General features: G+C 40.2%; 2 protein-coding genes across 3 annotated transcripts in view; one reads left to right on the top strand and one right to left on the bottom strand.

Annotated features, from left to right (window-relative positions):
• The window catches only part of SNRK (SNF related kinase), a 42,276-nt gene extending 29,884 nt beyond the window's left edge, over nt 1–12,392 (top strand). Inside the window, exons 5-7 of the mRNA XM_065628429.1 lie at nt 2,397–2,609; nt 3,672–3,806; nt 8,553–12,392. Coding sequence (XP_065484501.1) covers nt 2,397–2,609; nt 3,672–3,806; nt 8,553–9,771 — 1,567 coding nt within the window. The 3' untranslated portion in view covers nt 9,772–12,392. The remainder of the gene's footprint in view (nt 1–2,396; nt 2,610–3,671; nt 3,807–8,552) is intronic.
• A 4,580-nt stretch (nt 12,393–16,972) lies between these two features.
• Nucleotides 16,973–19,752, bottom strand: part of ANO10 (anoctamin 10) — a 127,260-nt gene continuing 124,480 nt past the window's right edge. The window contains exon 12 of one of the 2 annotated variants that reach the window (XM_065629793.1): nt 16,973–18,336. In XM_065629793.1, coding sequence (XP_065485865.1) covers nt 18,301–18,336 — 36 coding nt within the window. In that variant the 3' untranslated portion in view covers nt 16,973–18,300. The remainder of the gene's footprint in view (nt 18,337–19,752) is intronic. The other variant, XM_065629792.1, reaches the window with a different exon arrangement.

Here is a 19,752-nt window from a genome sequence, read left to right as displayed (position 1 = left end):
ATTTTTCTGTTCTTTGTGGCTCTTCTCACTAAAAGTTAATCCCATGATATTTTTTGCCAATAGGTTATTCCCACACTTGTGTGAAACTTCCTTTTGATTTTACACAATATATCTTTCATGTGTCTCAGTTGTCATACATTTATAACTGAAGAAGCTGCTCACCACTGACTGGCTTTGGCCACCACTCTTACTGGACAAATTACAAGGTGTTGCTGAGAGTGTTTTGTCGCAGGGGTTAAAAAGGTAATGATTCCTATAGATTTCTGTTCAAAATACAAGTTGCCAAAACCCAAGGATATCACAGCAAGTTTTGCTCATCTCCTACTGAAATTTCAACTCCAAATCAACATTCTAGGCAATCAAGGGAGAAAAATATTCTGTCTGCAAATACCATATGCCACTTAGGAATTGTGACTCATTTTGATGTAGTGTTTTTCTGCAGTGTTCACTGCAGCTCTTCTATATTTTCAATTGTTCCAGTGTTTCCCATGTTTTCCTATCGGTTAATGACCTCTTCAGTCCTTTTAATATATATCCCAGTTGCATCACTTTGACTATTTTACAGTGTTTGGCTGGGTTCTTGAATCTGCGATAGAGTATCTTTTCATTTTCAATATGAAAGTCCAGATGGCTTTATAAATGCTTGAAAAATGCATTGGGTCCAGTCAAAAAACTAGAGCAGCATCTAGGATTCTGTTACTTGACACAGAAGGAAATTCGTTACAGCTGTAATGAGTGTTCCTCTCTTCACCTGTCATCTGTGTGACCCAGGAATCTAATGCATAACATGATGGCATAGCTGGTTTTTGTGTCTTGTCATTAGTGTCTAGCATTTCCAGTAACATGGAAAAGCTGCACTCAGTGCTCTCAACAGCTTGAAGAGCTTTACGTACAGGAAGAGGTTTAAAATACAATCCAGGAAGAGGTTTAAGAGAGCGCTCTTATCAGTGAATTCTATCGAATAAATCTTTTGAGATGCTGCATGCTGTGCACAGCCCAGGAAATTTACTTTTTGCAGCCTTTTGCATGATATATTGGCTAATTTGCTTTAAAAATGCTAATTTGCTTAAAAAATGCTAATTTGCTTGAATGCCCAAATAGGTCTGCTTTCTCTATGTGACACATCAACAATGTATGATCAGTTACTGCTCTGTAAGTTAAATTTTCTTAGGGAAAAAAACTCTGGGAATGTTAAAACTTCCTGCTTGCAGTGAAAGCGTTCTTACTGGTTTGGCATGCATAAGCTGGCCTAAAGCAGGAGGCACAGGCAGTGCATTTGTGTGGTTTTACTACAGGTGTAGTTTAAAAAAGTATATCGTTTGTTCCATTTCTGTTGTAATAACAAAAGCAAAGAAAACCGAGGCTCCCATGTGTCACCCCGCCTTTCCTCTTGGTTAAGGCAGAGACCACACCTACTAAATATATATGTGACATTCTTTTTTTACAAGAGTTTTAAGAAGTCTGAATTAACTTCAGTTTTTAATTGCATACAATTTCTCATGCATTTAAAAAAAACCTAAAACGTGATTACCGATGTGATTTGTGTGGCCTTGCAATTTGAAGTTGCATGGTGTAGTATGGTCAGCGCAATAACTAAAGCGTTACGAGAGAACTGCAGAACTCCCATTCTGCATGTTGGAGCAATAAAGTTTCATTGAAACCTTGGCACCAAAGCTGTATATCCATGTTCTGTTTATTGTGCAAAGCCAAAAATATCTCCCCAAGAATTTTCCAGTGAAACTTCCCCTGTAGTAAGCAGAGATGTACTGTGCTAATCAAGTGTTCTTTCTCTGTTTATTTGGGGATTCATGCACTTCCAGCACTTGCAAACACTCAGTATGAACCCATTAGTTGATTTCTCACTTCCATCAGCCCAGGTAGTGGTGTTGGGTTTGTGTTTTTAATTTTTTTTGTTATTTCTGTATGGATAGAACAGATCACTATCCTTTCGTGCATACTAAATAATCAAATATCTGATAGCTATTTCAGAATAAAATGTTTCTACTCATTTTAGCATTCCATATTCTTGTCAACGGCAGTAATAATAGAAAATTATATTTCTATTACTTTACAGACCAGCCTGTAGGCCATCTGTGACAGTTGTCCTATAAAGCTATTAAAAACCAACAAACCAGAAAAATCAGGTTAAGAATCTAAGCATAGTAAATGAAAACTGCAGTGTTTATGATATTTAGTTTTTAATGAGTAAATTGTTTGTTTCAGTTCAGTAATATTTGGAATGTCTTTGAGAATAAATTCCCATCACATTGTTTACTGTAGAGGCTTTTAAAGCTCCGTGTGGACTGACAGCAGAAAATTTCTTCCTAATGTTGCTCTTACTATGCCTGCTTTTAAACATGAGTGCATTTTGTTTAGATTTCTCTTTTTATTCGCAGTCTAATTACACGGATGTTGCAGAGAGACCCAAAGCGAAGGGCATCTTTGGAAGAGATTGAAAACCACGCGTGGCTCCAAGGAGTTGACCCGTCTCCTGCAACAAAGTACAATATTCCTCTTGTGTCATATAAAAATCTCTCTGAGGAGGAACACAACAGTATAATACAGCGCATGGTTCTTGGTGATATAGCAGACCGAGACACAATAGTGGAGTAAGTTGTCAATTTTCTGTGTGCAGTTTGTTTTGTCCATCATTATATTTAAGAATGCCATGAGAACCTGGGTACTTCAGTATTTAAATATAAAGCCATTCAGTTAACAAACAAATATTACGCTCTTGTTCTGTGGTAGGATATTCTAGGATGAGAAATACTTAATTAGACCCAACCTTAGGAAAAGCTTCAGGAAAATTTGTTGGAACAGTGTGTGATTCCTGTGGTAGTTTGCCATCTTGAGTAAATTTGACTGCTTTTAAATCCATGCTTTTACTTGTGCTTTGTATCTCATGCATATTTGCAGATGATAAAATTCTAGTGTTTTTCCCTTAGTATGTTTCCAGTATACCTGCATCTTTGTTAATTTAAAATATTATTCCTTTTTTCTATAGAATGCAAAGTAGTAATTGTCACTGAGTGAGTGTGCTAAAAAGCTACGTAGTTTTTTAAAATAGATTAAACCCCCCATATTTCTGAAATAATCCCAAAATCAAGAGAGGATTTAATTGTTTGGGTTTTTTCTTTGTTTGTACTCAAGCTGTCACTATCTTACCATTTGGGGGGCAGGGAAGCAGCAGTCTTGCTTTTTAAGCTTTTAGCTGCATAACAGTGGCATCCTTTCTGTTTGAATGTCTGGCTTATCAACTTAATTTTACTGAAAATTAATGTGACAAGCCCTAAAGTAATGAAGGGGTTTTTTCTTCCAGTTGTTGCCTAAACAAATATTAATACTTCATGGTTGTATGTGCCCGTGGGAAAGCCCACCATTGGTGCATAACATTAATGACAATTTTGTCATTTAAGGAATGTTCAATAAAGGAAGAATTAATTTTTTTGCATGATATTATAAAGATATCCTCATCCACTGTAGTTCAAATTACTAGAGTTCCTGGTTCTTTAATAAAAGCATGACATGCTTGTCAAAACATCAAAAATACTCAGTTCTGCTTTCAGGCGCTCTTCCTCCTATGAGAAGTACAGGAAGGTGTGTGAGGTGCATGTCCAGTTTTTATAAAACCATTGGTGTATCATTTATTTTGTGTTTTGTACTTTCTCTAGGGCACTGGAAACTAACAAATACAATCACATCACTGCTACTTACTTCTTACTAGCTGAAAGGATTCTGCGAGAAAAACAAGAGAAGGAAATTCAGACCAGATCTGCAAGCCCTAGCAACATCAAAGCTCAGTTCAGGTGAGAATTTAGGAATCTAAATGGTTGGGGGTGGTGGTTTTGTTTGTGTGGGTTTTTTTTTTTTTCTTTACCTGGCTTAATGAGAATATTATTGAATTGCTCGAGTACTTCTTTCTTTAAAAGAGTAAAATACTAATTCATTGCAAATTTTAAATGTCTTTAAAGTGCTCTGGATGCTTCAAATCTGTTCAGAAATCAGTTGCCAAGAATTTTCAATTTCAATTCCTACAGCTTTCAGGAAATGCTTAATCAATTTGAAGTCTTTATGTGAAGTAGTAAGTTTTCACACCCACTAGGAAAGGGCATGTTCATGGACCTTCAGTTCCTCATATAAATTGTGTATGCATCATTTCTGGAAAAAAATTAGTTGCATAATCCATAAACATGTTGATGGGCAATTGGTTATAAATGAAAAATTACTCTGAATTTGATGTTATGGTTTAGTTGTTGGCTTTGATTTTTAATGGGCCAAACATCCCAAGTCAAGCTTAGAGCAAATATCTGTAGGTTATGTTCTTTTTAATGTCAATTGATATGCCTGTTGTCTACAGAAAACTCTTGAATTAATTGCTTTAATCACCAATTGAAAGATATTGCAATAGATTTTGGTTTGTTTTCAGTTTGACAAAAACATGATTAAAACCTTGTTGTAAGGTTCCCTGACATTCCTGGAGATTTTTCAAAGCTTCTGCGTGCGACACAGTAAAGCTCAAGGGGGAAGTGGGGTTCTGGAATGTAGTTAGTATTGATATGTTCAACCAGTCCACTTGCTCTGCAACCAGTTATCAAAGCAGCTGTATTTTCAGTTACAGCAGCATTTATTGAAAACAAAAACCAAACAAAACACCAAACAAACAAAAGCCCCCACACGTAGAAAAAAACCCACAAGGTAAAGAGCATAGTTTCTACCTGCATGATGATATTGGAGGATCACATTTTGAACAGTCACTTCTCTTAAACTTTTTGGTTGTAATTTCCAGAGTTAAGTGTTAGACTATGACTAGGGATCTGCTAGTATTGAAAAAATCTTTATTGGTGCATCTTGACAATCTTTCCAGTGAAGATGGAGGTTGTGCTGAGGCATTTCCATTAATTTTTGTTCTCTAACCTCCAGCCTCTTCAAAAGTTGCCTTTTAGGTTTTGGCAAAATAATATTGGTAACTACTATTAGCAATAATAACTATTGTTGGTAGGTAATCTCTTAGGAGAATAATATTAAATATTTGTGTGGATGTTAGAGTTGCTTCCTACAGACAGATTAACAACACTGAAGGTAGGATTTAGAGAGAAAGAAAAAATAGCTTGATCATTCCAAAGGTTTCTTCGTGTAACTTTCATGCAAGGTCATATGTGAAATCATTTAATAGGAGTGACAATAGGGACAGAAATGCTATGCTGTCCTTCTGGTGCATGGCCATATTCTCCTTGGCCTAATGGATAAAGGTCAGATACTACTGCCTCAAGTTCAATCTAGCAAAAAATGGACGTTTGTAATAAATTAAGAGCATGCGCTTTGAAAAACAGGTTAAAGACACATCATCTCTATTGATTGTAACCTTGGATTTAGGCTGAGATTTTTGGAGGCTTTCAGAGGAGTCTCTTCTGAATACCATTTCCTCTACCCAAACAATGAGTTTCTCTCTGACCCTCACAGTGATTCTCAACATCTTTGTCATCTCTAGATGAGTCTGCACCCTGTGGTGTGTACTAGAGCAGACTGAAATTTTGCTGCTGCGCTTAAAAGGTCATTCACTCGATGGTCACTTCTGGAGGAAATTGTATGTTATGTTGTGTGGTTACAAGTACTTTAGAAGAGTTATTGTTGCAGGCAACTAAGGGTTTCCTGCAGAACCAAAATGGTCTGGAGCTTGGTGTTAGAGCTTACCTCTCTTCAATGGTACTAATGTAACCATCGCTCTGCAGTTCTCTCTTAATAGATCAGCCTCTTATGTCAACTCCTTTTAAAAAAGAAATCCAAACAGAGCATCAGATGTGTCTAAAACTAAGTATTAGTTATAAAATAAATTACTTCAGAGGAGAACTTTTAAAGTTTTTCTTCAGATGAAAATTCTAAAACCCCAAAGTCTGCTTTTAAATTACTTTGGTTTTTTTTTTCTCTGCATCAATGTCACTCTTTCAATAGAAGAGCTGCTCCAGTTATATGAGGAACTGAAACAAACAAGTTCATTGAATCTAAATCTTGATATGAATTAGTAAAGTTAAATGGAATAGTCGAAGCCTGCCATATGAATTTTCTTTTCATGACAAGGACATCTGCAAAAACTCAGGAACTCTTGCCCTTAATGGTCCCAGGTAGCTATTACTTGTCTTTATGATGGTTCTAAATTGAAAGTGTTTATGTAGGATGACCTCATGAAAAACACAGCAAAGTAGTGCATTACTTTGATTTTGAGACTTCAAAAGATATAAAATAAAATATAGAACTTACTTGTAACATGGAGCTTCCCTTCTGTCCCACTCTCCCCTCAGACCTACTGGGAATAAGGGGAGGTGGGGAAGGGAAAGGAGGCAAACATGGGCTGCTATGAGAGAGAAACATACTGTAGTGAGGAGGTTTATTGTCTGGAAACTACAGTACTCTTAGATACTGTATTTACCCTTTATTGTGACAGCCATAGAACTCTCTTCCTTTTTTTTTCTGACAAACCAGTCTGTTCTTAAAGCACGGTAAATTCGTGTAAGATTTAAATCTTTATTTTCTTCACTTCTGTAGTTTTGTTTCTAATTTATTTAAGTCCTATTTGTTAATCATGAACAATTGTTTGTGTTTAAAATACCCAGCGTAGCACAAGTCAGTGGTTCCCAGCGTTTCTGGAGTCAGCTGGGGCCTAAGGGGGGATGGCAGTGTCAAAGCAAGGAAGACCACAGCCCACGTTCCACTTCTTGTCTGGACAGCTTGTGTGCGAGCTGCTGGCTGTGTGGCCTCCCTCCAGGCAGAGCTGCTCACTGGAGGGAACTGTTGGGAGGCCACCAGCAGCTCCCAGTGCTCAAGGGGACAGGGAGAAGCCTCCTCCCAGGGAGTGGACTACAGAGGCTTACACAGGTCTCGTGGCAGCCAGGTCCTGCTTTTAGAGGATCCTGGTGGATTTTTGTATCCCTGGTTTGTTAAATCAAAACTGAAGCCAGTACTTCAAAACAAAGTCTGCAGCTAGGCTTGATGAGTTTAATGTTGGCTTTAAAAAAAAGTGCTCTTCTTCGGTGCTGCTCTTCAAAGTTCATACCGTTGGGCAGATAGTTGTCAATTGTTACCTGTGGAGAGAGGCATCTCGCACCTCAGGTTCCTTTTCTATCCAGCCATTACAGAGGGAGCCTTGAGCAAAGGCAGGTCTAGTGCAAGTGCTTCCATTAACTTTAAACACTTGAAAAGGACATGTCTAGAATAAGAGTAGCAAAGAGGTGCCTGAGCTTGCTTGCTTTCTTCAGCTTGACCTCTTATCACAGCAGACATCAGGAAGCTGGTATGATCCTTCCGGCTTTGTACGCAGGCTGTCCAAGCAGATATCTGGGCTCACGCTTGGTGAGAACCATCCTCTGCTTCCTGTCCCACTGCCCTCCCACGCCTGCCTTCTAAACTGAGCTACAAAGACATGCAGCCCTGTCTTTTGGCACACCCAAAATACGGTTGGCAATGTCTTGTAATATGCTCTCCATATGTGAACAGAGGTCTGTACTACAACTTGTCATGCAGTATGCTAGAAAAAGATAACTCTGAGAGGTTTCGAAACATTTCTTGGTCTCCACAAGACATGTGGGACTTATGCTGAGTGAAGCAATTAAAGAATAATTTGGTGTTTAGGTGTTGCACTGTAGGTGCTGGTCTTTTGGATTAGGCTTTCAAAATACAGAGAGAGAGGACTGAGTATTTGTTCTTTATTTATTCTGTGTGCATTATGGGAAAATTACAGTATATATTAGGATTTAAATAAAATATATATAATTGGATACTAGCTTAGATACTGGAGATAAGACAGCTGCTAACTGTAACAGTGATTTACATGCAAGTGTTACTTTCCATTTTGAACTTGGATGTACAGTTTATCCAAGTGTCATACTCTTAAGCAGCTTGAGGCCTGAATTCATGCAGCTGCATTATTCCAGTTGCTCAGCTAAGGGCAAATAAATGTATGGTCTCAATTCATGTGTGTTTAAAATTACAGGGGATTTTGTAGAATAGAACTTGATCTGAATGAGACTTACTGAAAAGGAGAGAATGTTTCTTCTGAGTCAGCTTTTCAGTCTCACTGATGTTAACTATAACCTAATATTTATAATAAGAAAAAAATAACAAGCTTCAGATTAAAAGTAGTTTGGAGTATTATCTTATACATAAGTTGTGCTTGAATCAACTTGTATCTTCCCCTAGGTACTGCTGCTGCTATACCTACCTCATTATTTTCTTTGAGACGCAATTATTTAAAGCTTTTTATTGCTTAATTCATTTTCTGAGAGCAATGAAATCTTAGGATTTCATTTGACGGTAACCAACATAATTTCTAAACTATGCTTTTATGTGTATGATGTTCCTTTCAAATAACAGCATTTCTAAAGGAATGCACGTTCTCTGAGAATGTTTCCTTTTCCTCACTTACTTAGTACTGCTGTGTACGAACATGCCACTCTGCAGGCCCCTCTGTGTGGCAGTACTTGTGCAGATCGTACATTTTCTTACATGTTCTGAAATGCTTGCTGTGATCTAACTTTTATCCTTTATAATTGTTTATGTAGGCAATCGTGGCCAACAAAAATAGATGTACCCCAAGATCTGGAGGATGACCTTACAGCTTCTCCTCTCTCCCACGCAACTGTTCCCCAGTCACCAGCTCGCACGACTGAGAATGTTCTCAACGGCCACAGAAGCAAAGCCCTTGGGGATGCAGCAAAGAAAGAAGAGATCCCTGAATTAGCTGGACCGGCACTTTCAGCAGTGCCATCGGTGAGCTTGAAACCCACGACAAGCGGCCGAAAGTGCTTGTTCAGAGTAGAGGAAGATGAGGAGGAGGATGAAGAAGATAAGAAACCTATTTCTCTTTCTACTCAAGTTGTTCTGCGTCGGAAGCCTTCAGTTACAAATCGTCTTACTTCAAGGAAGAGTGCACCAGTCCTCAATCAAATCTTTGAGGAGGGTGAGTCAGATGACGAGTTTGACATGGATGAGAACTTGCCCCCAAAGCTCAGCAGGTTAAAAATGAATATTGCTTCACCCAGCACAGTGCATAAACGCTATCACAGGAGGAAAAGCCAGGGACGGGGCTCTAGTTGCAGTAGCTCAGAAACAAGCGATGATGACTCAGAAAGTCGGAGACGCCTGGACAAAGATAGTGGGTTTCCTTACTCCTGGCATAGACGGGATAGCAGCGAAGGGCCGCCTGGCAGCCAGGGAGATGGCGGTGGACAAAGCAAACCGAGTAACGGAAACCGAGGGGTGGACAAAACGAGCCCAAGTGACAACAACAAAGGTGGGGGGAGTCCCTCCGGTGGCTCCAGCGGTAGCACCAACACCACTTCAGGTTCCACTCGGAGATGTGCTGGATCCGGAAACTCAATGCAGTTATCGTCTAGAAGTGCAGGGGAACTGGTTGAAAGCCTGAAGTTAATGAGCCTTTGCCTAGGCTCACAGATTCATGGCAGCACTAAATACATTATTGATCCTCAAAACAATCTGTCCTTTTCCAGTGTAAAAGTGCAGGAGAAATCAACATGGAAAATGTGTATAAGTTCCAGCGGAAGCGCAAACCAGGCTTCATCGTTGGGCAACCTAAAATTGTTTTCTGACCAAATGTCAGACACAGCAAACGAATTGGAACGGATAAAGAACAGGAACTTGAAAAACAATGTGCTACAACTACCTCTCTGTGAAAAGACGATATCTGTGAATATTCAGCGGAACCCAAAGGAGGGGCTGCTGTGTACCTCCAGTCAAACCAGTTGTTGTCATGTCATTTGACCATGACCTGACTTTAATAGCTCGACCTACTTGACAGCATCATTCTTCCTGTTCTGAGCTGTGAACACCTTGTCACCGGACCCCCCCTTTTGTTGTCTTAAGATTTTTAAGTGGGCTTTGAGCAGTTATTTATTACCCTTTAATTTTGTGTTTGCTTGATGGTATGACAATGCATGGTCTTTGCATGCTGCTAGCTGATATGGTTTTTTTTTCAACAAACCAGAATATTTTATTGTGTAATTTTTACATTTATAATTTTACTATGGAAGATCTGGATTAAATTAAAATAATTATCTGGATCCTAATGTAAATTGAGCACTTAGAAGTTTCATGTTCTGCACTTAAAACTAGAGAGAGAAGCTTTAGTTTGCTTGTGAAATGTTAATTCTTGTTCTGACCTTCTGTGATATCTAAAATATGTGATATGTGGCATACTTCTATGTGTCTGAAACAGAACCAAAGCAATAATGTTTTGATGCTGAAAACTCTTCAGGGAGCTTTCAGATGTTCCAAGGCTTGTACAAAGCAAAGATGCACTGAAAATTAGTGATCTTGAAATATGATTTTAGACCCACACCTATTTGTCTTAAGCTAGAATATGGATAAAGTTGTGGCTCAAAAATCAAACTGAAAAGATCTTGTTTTGCTAGAGGCAGTTTTCTTTAAAAAAAAAAAAAAGGCAAGTAGATTTGTAAGGCAGCTTTCTCCCATAGAAATATGTTAATATTACAAGCAGACAATCTTCTTTTTTAATATAACAAAAGTAAATTATTAAGTCTACTTCTGAGTTTCTACATGCTAACTGAAAATAAAGTATTTGTATGAATTACTTTTGTTATTAGTATATCATGACACTTAATATTTTAGGTTTTTACCTTGTAAAGCTTCTCCCGTATCCTCCCCTCCCTGAGATTTCAAAAGGCAATAAGGGATGTAAAACCTTTAGGTAATTGGATTCAAACTGAAATTGTTGTTGTCGTTGACATTTTTCTCATTATTACTCTTTTTAAGACTTAAAATACTGCTGTTTCCCACTTGTACACCACTTTTCCCTGAGTAATCATGCTTTTTCATAAAATCAGTTAAAAGTAGCATATAGGAAAGTATTTATTTTACAGCTCTTAGCCTTTCTGTCGGGTTTCCCATTGCCATGGCAAGGTCTTGAATTAAGAGTATTTCTGTACAAAAGGATACTTTTGACCAGATGAATTAACTTTGTGGAATTTTATTATCTAGAATAAAATATATTGCAGATTCCTAGTTTTGGGAAGGGCAAGAATGTTTTATTTTTTCATGCTGTGCACTGGGTCTTCTAAGCAATGCTAGTGAAACTGGCGGTGTTATGTAGCAGCGCCCTGGGCAGACATTGAGTGTCTGAGAGGAGTTTACACTGTTGAGCATCTTGTAACACTTGCAGAATGGTCAAATACGAGGCATTTCACGTCCCGCAGAGTGAGCAGAGCACCAAAGAACAGCCTTACGCTTGGTCTTGATTTCTACAGCTCGTCTTGATTAGTAAAAACTTTACTAAGAGAGTCTAAATTGCATGGGGTGTTCTTACTGGCTAGCCTAGCCATGGATTTCACATTCTGCTTCCTAAACAAGGCAAAGGATAAGTGTTTTACTTCTTTAAGTTTTAAACTCTAGTTGCGGTTTAGTCAGCGTGATATTTATAAATCACAAGCTACAAGAATAGATGTGTGGGTGAAGCCATAGAACATATTTGCTTGAAATTTTTGAGCAGGGATCTTACCAAGGGCCAGAAATGAGATGTGTGGTTCACAGACGGTGAGCGTAACATCCAAGTAGGAGACAAGTTTATAAAGGGCATTGGCAATAAACTTATTCGTTGCAGCTTTTTTTCCAAGTATTGTAAATACTCTTTCCTGGTATTATGTACAGCCTTGGAATGGCACCTTTTAACTGACCCCAGGTGTATTTTGTTTCCGATGTTTTTATATACAACTGTATATATGGTGCTCACTTTAGAACAGCAGTGTTGACCATTTATGCTGCATAGATGTATTATAGCCTTATAGCTGTGTGTGGTTGGTTGACCCTTCGGGCGTACAGATGTTAGTCTGAGTGGTGTCCGTTACCCATTTGTTGATAGGTGAATGATTGTGCATGTGGTGTATGTTGTATTATGTTGTCACGTAAAAGGAAGGGCGAGAATAACCACTATGTTAAGATAATATTGGACCAAACTATTTAGAGCAAGTAAACTTTCTTGTACCCCTTAACGTGTCTTTAAAAGTTGCAGATAGTTACAGTAGTGTATAAAGTAAATATTGTGGAAAAACAATTAGTCTTGTATTTTTCTGTATGTGTGTATATAAATATATATATATATATATAAAAATGTACCTCTAGCAACTTAATCTGTATTTAAGATGTGACAATCTTGACACAGAATTTTAAGAGTAGCAGTATAAATAAGCAGAATTAATGAACAGAAATATAAAAATTTCTCACCAAGAAAGAATCCTTGTGTGTGTGTGTTAAGAGGGTACAGAAATATCAGCTGATCAGATTGCTTCCAGCAATGTTTGGCTTTTTCATTGTACAAACAGTCATGGTGTGCGACAGAAATGGAAAATCCAGTTAATAAAAGTGATATCTTGATGGATGCATAAGCTGTGATTTGCACGTCGATGCAGTTTGTTACTCCCGGTGTTCACTGCGTAAGGGCGGCACAAGCTGCTGGCCAAGTCCCCACGCTGCAGAGTCTTGGTGGTCAGACCTGCCGGAGACCCACCTGCAAACACGGAGTAGCTCACAGAGAGCAATAAATTAAAATAGAGAGCAATAAGAAATGTCAGCCCTGTTGCATTGAAAAAAAAAAAAATACAACTTTGCATGTGGATGCAGGAACTTCAGCTATTCTCTTGCACAGGTCAAACCTGTTCATTTGGGTTTAAAAGTTGGCATCTGCTAAAAGAGCTTTTTGTTTAAAGGTTGAATTAGCTGTTTCTTAGGCAGAACTTCAGAATTATTTAAATGCTTTAGTAAACTTTACAAGCCGCTGTTCAGCTAGATAACATTTTTGATACGCTTTTCCAGCTTCTTACTGTCCTAGCAAAGCCAGTGCTGTTGTGGCAGCTTGTGCCTGGCAGCTCTGAAATACAGAACACAAAGGGTTTCAAAATCTTAGTTACAATATTTGCTGTGTGCATGCCCAGGTAAGTCAGAAGAGTCTTATGTGAACTGACTGGTTGATACCAGTTTGCCAAATCTGCACAGGCACTATGTAAAGTTGGATTTTTTTTTTCCTTGTGAAGGTGTGTGTGAGTTCCAAGTTTCACCAGTACTATTCTTTGCAAAGTAAAATGAGTAATACTGGAAAAAACCCCAATGTTAGCATCAGTACTGATCCATGTCAGATGTGTGGCGGGGCCTGCTGACTGCACCCCAGAAGCTGGGCACTGTAAGACAAGGCTATTGTCACCCAAACTGCCCAAAATCTGAAAACCCAGTGCAAGACACAGCTCTGCACATACACTCTTTCTGTGCTGTCATATGTAACAGGATCCCAGGAGTTAATTCCAATTATTTACTGCAACCACTTCACAGTGTACATTTTACAACCATGCCCCACATTGCTGTGTTTGGTCTGCCATGTGCTGGAAAACATCTGCTCCTGAACACTTAGTCTAAAATTAAGTATGTCAGTACAGAACCGAGAGAACAACTGCAATATCAACACTCAAATCCAGGAGCGTGTTGTCACAGTCATTGCTTATAAACTGCTGTGCCTCAATGTGCAGTGATGTTGTTTATTGCTGTGTGGTTTTTTTTTTTTTCCCCAAGATCCTGTGAAGGCAGCTGGGTTGAGGAGGGGGAGCAGCACCAGCCACTGCTGCTGGGACACCTTCTGCCCAGTTTGCCGCAGCAGTGTGTGCGCTGCGCGGTGCAAGGGGCTGGGTTCTGGTACCTTATGCACATGACGAGCTCACCCTTAGAGATGTCTCTGGTGACCTGTAGTTGGAGCAGCTCAGCGCAACCTGCTCTTCTGCAGTGACTTAACACAGATCCTGTGATTTAACTGCTCGTGACACATGAACTGTAACCAGCCAGAGAGGGTATGGACATGGTGTAGGGATTAATGGCGTTTAACAGCTTATGTAATTATATGCAATTAATTGTGTGATTGCTTTATGATGGGCTAGTTGTGTGGAGCTGTACCCAAAGGCTTTTGCAGCTGGGACCTTGCTATTGCTGGGGAACCTCATACAGGAGGTGGTGGAGGTGGCAGCAGGTGAGGAGCGGCCAAGGATCTCACCGGGCTGTGACCATGCCTGAGTGAGGAAAGGTGCAACAAATCTTGGACTCTTTTTTTTTTAAGACAATGCCAGGCAACAGGTCAGATTTTTTTTTTTTAATTACTTTTATTTGCCAATGAAAAAGTGCCAGCCAGTTATAGGGAAATCCCAATGTGGATGGCTGGCAATAGACAAACAGGAATGTCCCAAACATCAGAGACAACTCAGGCACCCCAAAAGCCTTTCCCCTAGTTGAGTTTGTGTGTATGAATCAGAACAGATCTGTCTGTCACTAATTCCAGAGTACAACTTGCTTTCAATAACAGGTGTTTGAGTAATAACACCTCGATGTGGCTGTACGTAGAAAAGAGTATCAGTGACTCACTTCAGTTGCCTGAAGCCAGCGAGGCTCCCACACTGAAGTCACGTAGGTACAGTGAGTGTTTCGAGGGACAGCTGGACTGCCCTTCTCCAGAGCAATGTCTTTGGAGATACTTCAGCCTGCTCCCTTCTACAAGCACAGGCCTTGGTGCTTTTTTTTTTTTTTTTTTAGCTTAGAATTGTAATTACCTGTGAGAAGTTGACTCAATTTGGCCTATCTGTGTATATTACAAATGACATCAATTTCTAGAAGTCAAGAACCCTGGATTAGTGACAGAATAAGGTATATTACACTAGGGAAAAAAAAAAATGATGATCTCTATTTACTTTCCCAGATGGTAGAAGAATTATGTCATATGAAAAATGCAAGTGCACTTGATACTTCAGAGGACTTGAAAAGCATGGGGTTTCTGTAAGGACTTCACAAGGCTCTCAGATGTGTCACGTCAGATCTCCTTAGCAATTAATTTCAGCAAATCCTTGTGTAACATCTTCCCGGGTGAGGTTTGGCTCAGCCCTGCAGCCCTGGGAGGCAGCAGGAAGGGCTGATGAGCTCTTACACCATGCCCAGGATCGCCTTCATCACACCGGTGGTGACAGCTGCCATCAGCACCCTGTTTTAGCTCAACTAGTGGGGTGCAGAGAGATCCCTCCTCTCTGAGGGCGTCAGTCTGCAAGGACTGGCACTGACCCTTGGCTGAGCCACAGGAGATCTTTCCTGAGGAAAGCACATGGCCGTAGTAGCCACGGTTCCCACTGGAAGGAAACTCTCAAGCAGTGCAGGTCTTCTGGAATGAGATTCAAGATCGATTCCCTCAGATCCAGCTAGGCTAAAATACTCGGACTGCTTGCCTGCTTACAGAGGAACCTTTCCTCATGGAACAATTCCAGCAGTTTTCTCTTCTGCTGTCCTTAAGTTCACAGGAAGTGCTGCCGTCCAGCAAGTACGGTAGAGATCTTGAATCAGCAGTTTCCTCCAGGCCACGCAATTAGATCTGATGAGAGAACTTTTGCACAACCAGTAAATTATTCATGACTGCCCTTAAAAAAAACCCAGCCCTCTTGGTTGTTATTGCTTCTGCTAAGAAGCAATTCAAGCCTTATGGATAGGTACAGACTACTCCCACATAGTTCTCTTCCCAAACAAGCTGCCTCCAGACTCATCCTAGGTTTCTCCTTAAACCCTGAGACCTGAGATGAACTTATTTATTTCTTAGACTCAGGCATTGTAAGAACTGCCACAGAACAGGCACACAGATCACACAGCTTGTGAACGGCACTTACTGGGGTAAATATCTTATTTATACTGGCTAATATTTTAATCTGATAATAGACTTTTTAATCAGTAAATTTCATCCCTTACATCCCACAGTTTTTACAGAAGCATCTACGGCAGAAAGAAAACAACACAGAGACATTCAGAAGCAGAGACAGAAACATTTTTTCTCTCAAAAGAGAAATGAAAACAGATGACATCATGAAAGTAAAAATAAGAAGAAAAAAAAACAACAACAAAACAACAAACCAACCAAAACCCAGTAACAAACCAGTATCAAGTGGTATGAAACACAGCAACCCCCCCAGGAAAAGAACAAAGAGCAGCATACAGAGGAACGGGAGCTAAATTTCAGTTCGGCAACATGTTACTTGGCAATACACAGGTAACACTTCTCAGCAAGCTAAAGTGGAGGCTCTTTAGGACAGAAACTATCATGATTGCATAGTAGCTGTGATGCTAAAACAAGAGCTCGCCCAGTATCTAGAACAAACTCTAATCTCTATAAAACAAAGGATTCCCATCCTTGCACTCACACCATGGAAAGTCATAATTCCTACTAGCTTCTGGTGGAGAATCCTCCTAAAGAACAATATTATCCCCGTTTATATAATAGGTAAGGAAACTAAGCAGAAGCAAAGGGATTTGCCCAAGGCAAGGGCAGCCGCTAACATTACTTACGTCATCGGGTACTTAAACCTTACTAAAGATTTTCCTGTTGGGCTACAGAAAACAGGAGAATGAAAGGACCACAAGGACAACCACAAAGTCAGTTTTGCAGAAGTCTACGTATTTTTTTCACACAATCACAGTTGAGACACGACTCAATTCCTTTTCCAACCCATCTCAGAAAATTATTCCAGGCACATGATGCAGTTGCCATCAGCAAAACACACCATTTTTTGCTCATAAACCAGCACAAATTATCAGAATCCCTTCAAAATGGCTATGACAACCTCACAAGAACATATTTCACCAGGAACCCATCCCACAGATTTTTCTTCTCCTGAACTGTTCACTCAAAAACACCGACTAGGCAGCATGAGTAAAACTTGAACAAACATCAGCTACTTCTGATCAACGTGGGCAGCAAACCGCAAAGCTGGGGAGTGTTCATGGAGAACATGCTGGTCCCCTCCTCAAAAAAGCTTCGGGTTTGGGATCTTTACAGCGCTACGGGAAGGGAGACGCGCTCCCCTCCGAGATCCCTGCAGCCACCACCCTGCCAGGGCTGCAGGAACAGGCTGTGGAACAGCAGCAGCGCCTGAGATCCCCCCAAAATAGCAGCAGCGTGGGGGACGCGGGGTGGGAGAAGCAACGAGAGCAGCAGCAGGTTCTGCTCCTCTTCTCCAGGGAACGGAGATGTTTCTTACCGGGTCACACTTGCAGACTTTGAGAAATGCTGATTTTCAATCCCAGACAGAATATGTTATTTGGGCTTAGTTATATTATTCTGCTGTTGCAGGCCCTGTGGCAGAAATCTGAAATGTGCAAAGTAGGCAAACGCCTTAATTATTGGAACAGCAGATTTTTTCCGAACAGGATTCCAGCAAATGTCACATGTAGGTAAGTTGCATCTACCAAAGATGAAGGTCACAGCAGGACAAAAATAAACTGTCTCAAGGTCAGGGGAGCAAACACTTGTAGATTTGGGTCCTATTACTGTCAGAAAACAATGAAGCATGAGGAAATTCACCTTTTCATGGAATGCAAGAAAAAATTAGATATTCACTACATACACAACTACTGGTACATCAGGTATCAAGTTTAATTAATCTGTTACTGTCACTTCATTCATACCCATTCATACAATACTGCAGTTCAAGAGCCAGGGAAGTGATACCAAAATCTAATGTAAATTAAAAAAAAATACACTTCATAAATTACTGATCAGCAATCCATTTCCTACTGAATGCTTTTTACCCAGCTTTTGAAAAGATTTTAGCTGGGGCTTATTTAGATATCTAGCACACAGGAGTACATGATGCATACTTCATAATATTTATGTTCAACTATTTCTCAGCTCATATAGGGAACGATAATGTATTTCATTATGCAATGTATAAAATACTTAAGTTAATTTGCTATGTGCAAACAGTAGCTAATAAGCACTCTTTGGAATAATACAGGATTGATTAGCTATTGTAATAACGGAACAAAGGGGCAATAACCCCAAAGGGACTATACGCTCTGGATTAAACACTGGTCTACCTTTCTTTTTTTCTTTTACAAAGCTGCAGTTGAAAACTCCAGTTAGCTTCTGGGTGCTTACTCACAGGATCTGTTTTCAGTCACCTGAAGGATGGTGAGCCTGGCAGATTTCAACCAGACCTAGTACAAGCTGGAGTGTTTTATTTGGTGTTAACTTCACAAATTGTTGCGTTTAAGAAACAAAGAGAGCAGAAGAAAATATCTTTTTTTTCAGTGTCAGGCAGGGAGTATTTACCAAGTTTCATACAAGCAGGTGCCACCTACTGAGTAGATGGTGGAGTGCAGACTCCGAGGGCTGCGCATCCTCACAAATAAATGCTCAACAAGTGTCCGCGTTCACACGTGACGGCTTTACTCATCCTCGCTCCTCCACATTTACTCGTCCTCACTCCTCCACGTTTACTCCTTCAGTGACTCAGCCGCCAGCTTCATTTGCTGCGAGAGAAGTGAGAAAAAGAAGAGGTACACTGAGTGCGGTGGCAGCCCGGCGAGTTACACAAAACAGCAAAATCTGAAAGCGGGACACTTCTGAATCCAACTGAATAATAAAACTACAGAAAAAAAAAAAACAAACAACTCGGGCTCCGGTAGTTAAAAACAAGAAGGCAAGTGTGTTATGCGTTTCAAAAACAACACAGTTTTAACAGAGGCATCGCTTTTCCCATCAAAAGACCCAACAAAAGACGATGTAATTTGTATGTTAATTACTGGACCCAACAGATACAGAAAAAAAACCTTCTCCCCCAGACTCCTGACCAGAAGGAACAGCAAAATGAAAAGCCAGGGGAAAATTACTGTTATGTTGGAACTTTTCTGCCGCTCCTGGGCAATAACTGCGTGTGGCAGCGCTCGGTGTGATGCGGCTCCGGGACACCCCTGTCCCCATCCCCGGTGACGCCAGCGCGCAGGAGACCTGCCCGTCGCCCCATCTCCTCCTGGGCAGACGGGTACAGCTGATGGGCCGCACGGGAAACCCGCTCTTACGTGAGGGAAGACGTGGACACCAGCCTGGAATTCGGAAGCCTCACCTCCGAATCACAGATTTATTTACGTGTTTAGTGACGAAAACACAGGATCGTTCTTTGAGGTCACTTCAGATAAGCAAAACGCTCACCACAGCGAAGGACTGTGATAGCAGAATCTCAGACCCAAAGGAATTTGAAAAAAAAAAAATTCTTTGTTATAGCAGATATTCATTCTTAAGACAAAAATACAACTTGCTTAGTGGGAGAATCTACCTTCTGGCCAAGTGGTGTGCACATTTTTAAGATGTATTCTCTACAGATCTAAAATTTTAGTTCAGTGTGAAGTCTTCAATACCGTACAGGTTATTTGGTTCTTAAAAAATCATAAGTCATTTAGTCTTAACTGTGTAAGTTCTTAAGGGATCTTTAAAATACCAGTGAACTACTGACCCAATGCCGCCTCCAGTTTCCCACTGCACAAAAGTTAAGCTGTGACTGTTACTCTATTTCTGTATCGCCCATTTTTTTTTTGCTGCTGAATTGAACAAAAACATCCTGTGGTATAAGAAAGCGGTAGCAGACTGCTATGGCGATATGTGTTATTTCCAATCCTGTTGTTAACCGTTCTGTTTTCATTATCTCAGGACGTCACCAGAGACATCTCAATGCGAAACCAGAATAGCAATGCCAGGCGTCCAAAATATCTGCTGAGGGAGACAAACCAGGGCTGCTCTTCGAAGCTTCTTGTTAACGGGGATGTTTCACAGCACTGAATTTACAGAGGCAGTAAGAGCCAAGTTTAAACTGTGCCAAAGGCACCTCTCGCACATCACCTGGGGTTACCAGCCATGGGTTTTTCAGTGTCTGGAAGGCTGGAAACCACCCT

Source organism: Caloenas nicobarica, chromosome 2 (assembly GCF_036013445.1).
Source record: "Caloenas nicobarica isolate bCalNic1 chromosome 2, bCalNic1.hap1, whole genome shotgun sequence".
NCBI classification, from domain to species: Eukaryota; Metazoa; Chordata; class Aves; order Columbiformes; family Columbidae; genus Caloenas; species Caloenas nicobarica.
This window is presented reverse-complemented; position numbering and strand designations above follow the sequence as displayed.